General features: G+C 37.1%; 1 protein-coding gene across 1 annotated transcript; it reads right to left on the minus strand.

The window, feature by feature from the left end:
* Window positions 1–4954: 4954 nt before the first annotated feature.
* On the minus strand, window positions 4955–7683 carry LOC108522720 (putative coiled-coil domain-containing protein 144C). The gene is made up of 3 exons (XM_017863101.1): window positions 7384–7683; window positions 6578–6794; window positions 4955–5159 (listed from the first exon to the last, which is right to left on the minus strand). The coding sequence occupies exons 1-2, from the start codon at window positions 7681–7683 to the stop codon at window positions 6582–6584; spliced, it is 513 nt and encodes a 170-aa protein (XP_017718590.1). The 3' UTR covers window positions 4955–5159; window positions 6578–6581.
* Window positions 7684–8135: the final 452 nt, after the last annotated feature.

The following is an 8135-nucleotide window of genomic DNA, read 5'->3' on the forward strand; positions in this document are numbered from 1 at the left end:
TTGTTTTCTCCACTTAAAACTCTGTGGGTTAGTGCCTGATCTGGGATAAAATACTGTGGCTGCACATCTGAGCCACATCCTCCCATTAGTTATCATGAGTCTGTGATAGAGCTAGTGTGTTGATGTCCATCTGACTCCAGTGTTCTGAACTCAGAAGGGAACGAGGAGCACCATTTGCTGCCTATCCACCACAGCCTGAACAAGATGACTGTATAACACTTATAGAAATAGTTTCTTCTTCCTTGACTTTCTAATCTTACTACACATTCTTCATGACTACCTCCACTTTAAAGAGGGGAGGAGTTAGAAGGAAGATTTTTTTTTTAAAGAAATATAGTGAAATCAGTACCAACGGCAAAGTCCAATAAATACAAGGTTCACTCTTCAGCAATAACTTATTGACAGGCTACTGCTAAATTATACTTGAGATTAGAGGCTGGAAAATAAGGAGCCAATAAAACTATAAAAAGTACTTCTGATATATAGGACAAAGGATCCCAGGGTTAATCTAGAATGTGAAAACTATAAGTAAAAATGTGTAAAACACATGCAGAGCCATCTGTTATCAGTACAATGGTGTTAAGTGGCAAGGCTATGCGGCAGGCCAGGTCTCACTAACGCAGGCCTCCATAACAACTGCTTTGGCACTCACTGAATAGTTAAGTTAAATATTAAAAGCTGAAAGAGCCAGTGCCCTTACACAGGCTGGAATGTGACAAAAGCCCACCAAGAGTCTTGCCGAAGCCTTTCCTGGGCCTTAAAGCATGACAAAATAATGAAGGAATTCTTATCAGGACCTGTTTAGTATTAGACAAGTTGTTTTGGGGATCTGAAGAAACTCCCCAGGCCTCCACAAACAAGTTTACGGGGGGTCTGATGGAACTCCCAAACCTCCATGATTTAACAGGAGACAAGATAAGGGTAATCATCCCGGACCTGGACCCATTTAGAACAAATAAGTTTACTGAAGCTCCAGAGGAAGGTCTTCGGGACTTACACTTTAGTTATAGATTAAAAGAAGTGAATCACTTATGTCTATAGACGAATACACACTTACATGTAGATATATAGCTTAGAAGGTATACAAGCTTTGGAAAACTTAGTAATTTTGAGTTGGTCTGGTAATAATTTCCAGGCCTTCCCTGTAACCGGTTGCAGAAAATAGAACCTCTCTTCCTCCCCAGTTTATCTGTATCTCATTACTGGGCCATGAGAAATAGCAGCCCAACTCTCAGTTTGGTCTGGGAATGGTCAGACTCTAGACTTCATATAATGGGGTGAGAGATGCAATAAACGCTAAATGTCATGAATGTAGAGAAAGCTTGTTTCAACAACCAGTTATAATAAATTATTTCTCTGGTGTGTGGTTTCATACAAAATTATAACCATTTTTCTTGAGGTTAGAGAAAATGCTGAGGATGACAGCACTTCATAGTAGGAATAGTCCAAAGTGTTAAAACCTTGCAAATGTAGGAGATGGATAAACAGATCCAATATTAGTGCTATTTTTTAACATTTTGCTTTTGAAAATCATAGCTAAAAATTTCTAAATATCCTTTGTTTTGTAATGTCCCACCCAGAAACCCACCCCTCTCGGCCTATCCTTGTTTTGTAAATATCAGTTTCGGTGGTATGTTACCACCTCCTCCTTGTATTAGCTGATGTTTTCCTATAGGAAATACTTAAATTCCTAGCAACTCTAGAAGGCACCTTCTTTCTGTAACTCTAAAAATTCTGTAGACAACAGTTATATAAGAATTCTTCCAAAGTGTAATTATGGAGATATGCTATTTTTTTTTGAGACACAGTCTTGCTGTCACCTGGGCTGCAGTGCAGTGGCACAATCTTGGCTCATTGAAACCTCTGCCTCCTGGGTTCAAATGATTCTCCTGCCTCAGCCTCCTGAGTAGCCGGGATTATAGGGTCCCGCCACCACGCCAGGCTAATTTATGTATTTTTAGTAGAGACGGGGTTTCACCATGTTGTCCAGGCTGATCTTGAATTCCTGACCTCAAGTGATCCACCCGCCTCGGCCTCCCAAAGTGCTGGGATTACAGGCGTGAGCCACCGCAACCAGCACTCATATATTGATACAATCATGCTTTTTAATCTCTTTTAGTAAGTCTAACATGACTGGGCAAACAAATGCCCCACAAGGAAACTAGGTATGCCTTGGAACTACTACATTAACTTTAAAACAAACAAATTTTCTACTTATCTAGAAATACTAAAAACTTATCTAGAAATACTAAAAACAAAAAAAAAAATTTTTTTTTAAATAGTTCTTCAAAATTCTTCCCTTGCATCACATCTGCTTTTTTTTTCCCAACCCCCACCTGCCCACGACATGGAGTCTTGCTCTGCCGCCCAGCACCATCTTGTAAAATAATACATTACCTTGTTTTTCTGGTAAGTATTGTGAAAGGAAAATATCTTGGGCCCCCAAAAGCTAAAAGGAAAACTCAGGATGGAAACTGCTTAGGGCAAACCTGCCTCCCATTCTATTCAAAGTTACCTCTCTGCTCACAGAGATAAATGCAGATCTGACTGTCTCCTTTGGAAAGGCTAATCAGAAACTCAACAGAGTGCAACTGTTTGTCTCTCACCTATCTGTGACCTGGAAGCCACCTCCCCGCTTCCAGTCTTCCTCCTTTTGCTTCAAGTTGTCCTGTCTTTCCAGAGTGAACCAATGTGCTTCTTCTATATATTGATCGATATCTCATGTGTCCCTAAAATGTATCAAACCAAGCTCTGTCCCAACCACCTTGGGCACATATCATCAGGACTTCCTGAGGTTGTGTCATGGGTGCGTGTCTTCAACCTTGGCAAAATAAACTTTCTAAATTAACTGAGACTTGTCTCAAATTTTGGGGGTTCATAGTACTAATGAGAACGTTATATTTGCATCTTGCTTAACCATTTACAGACATATGTAACATTCATTTTCCATTAGTACCCAGTGGTACAATTTCGTGACTGAGGCATTTGGACGCTGATCATCTCATTTTTTTTCAGAAACATAAAACCTAAGCAAACAATATGATTAAAAATATGAGCTAGCTGGGCTCTTGTAATCTATGTATTAAAACAATCACTTAATGCATTCTCTTTTAAGCTATTTGGCCACAATGCTGTCTAAGAAACCTTAGATTTGCTCTTCTGTGATTTGTTAGGACACGAAATAGCCAGATAAACACAACAAGGTTGAGGCTCATTCCATGTGGGCCTGTGCTACTTTTCTGTGCATTAAAGAGACCACAAAAACATCAAAACTATAAGCAAATGTGGACCGATTAAAAATTTTAAAAACAGCAATATACACAAAGAAAACTATTTATTTTTGTTCAAACAAATGCTTTCTGGATTTTGTAATTTTTTAAGAGACAGAATCTTGCTATGTTGCCCAGTCTGGAGTGCTGCAGTGCTGTAGCTACTCACAGGAATAATCATTGCACAATGCAGCCTTGAACTCCTGGGCTCAAGTGGTCTTTCTGCCTCAGCCTCAGGAGTAGCTGGGATTACAGGTGTGTGCCACTGTGCCCAGCTTTTGTAATTTTCCTTCAGTTGAAAAACGGACCAGTGTTAGACAAATACCTTAATCTGGGTCAAGCATAGCCGAACTAGGTTTTTTTTTGTTTGTTTGTTTTTTTCTTACCAACTCTATAGTTGATATAGCTTGTCATTCTTGGATCCATTTTGAAATCCCCAGAAATAGACTCTTACTCTGAGTGAAACCACATGGTTGAACTAAAAGGTTCCTGTTACATGTCCAGGGGAGATGTACATATGCAGCTTTACATGGAATTTGGGGCATTAAGAATAGAATTGATTCTGTTTGGTCACATTTGCTATTGAAGGACTCTAGATATCATTGCCACCCTAGTCATCAATCACTCCAGTTATGGCCAGGTAGAGAGACCTAACTTATGTGAGCTTTACTTTAAAAATTCAAATAGTTGTTTCATTTAACCATTTCAAAACCACTGTACAACCGCATAACAATAGACACATTTTACTAAAATTGGGATTAAAACGCTGTAAGTGCAATAGCAATTTTTATACAAATTTTTATAACCAGATGTACTCATGTAAGAAAAATCAGAAAACTTTTAACTTAAAGAACAGATTAATCAAGTGTTGCAGGTTTATATAACATATAAAAGTATTCACCTTGGATCCTTTTAAATAATAAACATCCATGTGTGGTTAGTGTTCGGACACCAATCATTCACATATGATGGGGGTAGAAAATCTGAGATGATGCAGAAAAACTTTATAAGTGACCCCAGGCACACTAAACCTTTTAAAAGTGAACCTCAGGCTGGGCGCGGTGGCTCAAGCCTGTAGTCCCAGCACTTTGGGAGGCCGAGATGGGCGGATCACGAGGTCAGGAGATCGAAACCATCCTGGCTGACACGGTGAAATCCCATCTCTACTAAAAAATACAAAAAAATAGCCAGGCAAAGTGGCGGGTGTCTGTAGTCCCAGCTACTCGGGAGACTGAGGCAGGAGAATGGCGTAAACCCGGGAGGCGGAGCTTGCAGTGAGCTGAGATCCATCCACTGCACTCCAGCCTGGGCGACAGAGCGAGACTCCGTCTCAAAAAAAAAGAAAAGTGAACCCCAGACAAACTAAAATCAGTTAGTAAGACAAAGCACATCAAAGCATACCTTTGGTTAAAATCTAACTTAATTGTAGTTTTTAAAGAAATTTAAAATGTGTCAGTTTGGTTACATTTATTGAATAAAGTTAACAAAGGAGTAATCTCTTATGAATGAGAGCTCCAGGGACTTAAAAATAACTGTAAAATTTCTTTCTCCTCTCTTTATTAACACAGATAATTACTACCTTTACTTGACCATACACAAGACAATTAAGTAACTGAGTATTTCACCAAATAACATACAAGAGTTAGCTCAGAAATGTGAACACCACAGGAAAAAAGATAACGAACCTTCAACAAGAAGCTCTCCATGCTCTCAAGAGCAGACTTCTTTTTTCTTGGAATATGTTTTCTGTTGAGATATTCACTGTCATTAAGATTTCCAGCACAAGGTGGCTCTAGGATGGGCCTTGTACTACAAGCAGCGAATAGATATCTGGTCTGCTTTTTCTCCACAGTAAGTTGTGCACTGACCTCTGCTATCTTCTCTTTAGCTCTATGAAGATTGCAAAAGACAAATGCTTAGTATTTCATTTTTTCCTAAATGATTCCTAAATGGCTTCAATTGTTCTAAAAGTTGCCATAAGAGTAAATAGAATATACCATAAGCCATGCTTTAACTCTGAAAATGTGTTAGAGCATGCCTCCTGTATCCAATTATAGTTTTAACATTGTTCTAAAGAAGTACATATGTTTCTAGCGGGATTTCTAACAAACAAGTAGTTCAAATGAGGGAGGGGACAGAAAAGACTATCAATGATGTATCGCTTCACAGTTAACACTTGTTGCCTGTCTGGAATGACTCTACTTATAAGATTCTTAAGATGCCATTAGAATTACTTGTATTCCAAGGGTAACTATGTGAAATGATGAAGATATTAATTAGCTTGACAAAATAACCATTTCATTGCATACAAATATATCAAAACATCACGCTGTACTCCTTAAATATATACAATTAAAAAACTAAAAGTAAAAATACAAGCTAGAGATACTTGTATTTAGTAAAACAGAGATTTTCTAAAACACTATCTCTCAAAGACATTTTCAAACAATTGTTTTCACCACCCTTGTACTTTTCAACCATTATCTGGAAAAAAATTGAGCATCTGGCACTGAGGAATCATTCAGGGCAACTTTTCCTAGGGGAGAATAAGACTGCTGAAATCAAACAGAACTAAAGCAGCATCGAGGACAATCAGCTCCTAACACTGTGGCCCATGCACCAGAGGTGGGGCCTGCCTTTTCTGTCTTCCACATAGCCCCTCAGGCTGACCAAGGTGCTATTTTTTATCACTTAGTAAGTTATACTTCCCTTCAACCCTATGTTAATCATTCTCTACTTCACAAGTGTGCCTTTATGTGGAGTGGAAAAACTATACAGAACACTTCTTCTCAAGGCACCCTCTAATGATCACAATCAAGCAAAGTGAATTTACTGAGTGCCAGAATGTGCCCAGAGTAGTCGTACTTGACCCTTTCGGTTTTCAGCTGTCATCTTCCAAAAATTAAATTCATTAATATTTCAAATAAAGGGAATACGGACCAACAATTTTTATAGTGGTGTCACTGTCTAAATTATGAAGCTTCACAAATACTTAGCTGAAACCCTAATAGATCAGGTTAACTATGTAAGAATATTAAGGGGTGGGGGGAAGTCACGTAAAACCAAAAGCTGGAGAGACATGAACTGTCCCGGACTAAGATGTTAAAGGTTACATTCATTTACTATTTTCAATTTTACTTAAAGGTTAAGCTTATTTACTATTTATAATTTACAATTTTCCAAAATTGTATAATCTAGTTAGCTTTCACTTCCCACAAATCTCCTGAATCTGTTAAACTAAAAGTTATGCTTTTGAAGGCAAATTAATGAGCTTAACTTATTTTCTATGATTCCGTGTATTGACTTACCTATTCAGTTATTTGACAAGGATTCTCTAACTTTTACTTCTTCTAGGTAGAGTTCCTTATATCTTTTCAATTTGGTTTTATTAAAGTTGACTGACGAAGTTTTTATTCTGGAGATTTCAGATTCCAGATCTTTGATTGTGAGTTCCATCTGAGTTTTTGCTGTAGTATTATCCTCCCTTAACTGTGCTAACTCTTCTTGAGATGCTGCTGCTTGTTGCTAAAATAAATTAAAAGGGAACATTTTAAAAGTAATTATAACCTGAATAATTACTGTGTGTTTCCTTTTGTTTGGAGTCAGTGATTCTGAGAACGATTTTAAGTATGTGATTCAGAGAACAATTTTAAGAACAATGTGAAGAAAGAAAGAAGCTCAAGCTTAACATATCATCAGTACCAACTGCATTAATAATTGAATCTGAATTGTAGAACAATTCTCCAAAGAATGACAGAATCAAGTTTACATTTTAAAAGTGGAACAATGTAACTTAAAAGCAGTTCAACGGTATGGTATAATTTCTAAATCACAATTTTTTTTTTTTTACTTTTTCTATTAGTCTTGTATTATGCCAACTGGCTTTAGTAATCAAATGATTTTCTAGTGATAATTATTATTATGGAAGATCAATTTAGTTATAAGAATGAAGGAAATGAAAATATTTAAATGGAGAAACAAATACCACCTTCCTTCTAGAAGTCTACCAAACAAATTGCTGTCAGGAAAGTAGAGAAAACATGTATGATGTATATATCCAAAATAAAATTTGCAGTGAAATGAATGAAAGCACATTACAGATAAATAAACCAACCTGCAAGGTGAGAACGGCTTCGTGTACTTTTTCTGCTATCTCCTTCCTTGCTTTTTCTTCAATCAACCGTTTATGCTGTTCAGCTTCAGCACGTGCTAACATATTTCTCTCCATATAACTTTTGAGGTTTACTATTTCTCGTTTCAGCTGCTTCTTACTCTTCTGTAGTGTTTCACATTGCATTCGTATTGCTTTCATAGAGAATAATGTCTGTTGAAGTTGAAGAACTTCATTCTCTGCATCCAGATGTATACATCGTGAAGGTGCAGTTTCCTGTGCTTCTATAAGGTCAACCTGCATGAGTAAAACAATATAGTTTTGTAATGAAGAAGGTAGACTGAGAATGGTCTAACATAAAACTAATAATGTTTTAAATAAATTCAGTTGCAATAAAATGTTACCTATACTGTTGTAGAGTCATAAAATACAGACCCTTGGATTACTCAGAAAATTAAAAACAAAGTTAAAATCACCAGAATTCACACAAATTTGTCCTTTACTTTCATCCTCTTTGCCACACAACATTTGGACTTGATCTTAGACTTCTGTTTTCCTATGATTGTTTCATGGCTGTCCTCCTTAAAATGGCTCTAAGTCACCCCGTTAGCACAAAGTCTCTTATTCCTGTAACCCACTATCATTCTCCATAATTTGTAATGAAGTTTTAAGGGCATCATATTGAATTATTTGGGCCTGAGTCAATAAATGGCTCCCATAATAAGACTCTGAAAATAAGACTCTAATGAATAAAT

Source organism: Rhinopithecus bieti, unplaced genomic scaffold, assembly GCF_001698545.2.
Source record: "Rhinopithecus bieti isolate Rb0 unplaced genomic scaffold, ASM169854v2 scaffold_69432, whole genome shotgun sequence".
Taxonomy (NCBI): Eukaryota; Metazoa; Chordata; class Mammalia; order Primates; family Cercopithecidae; genus Rhinopithecus; species Rhinopithecus bieti.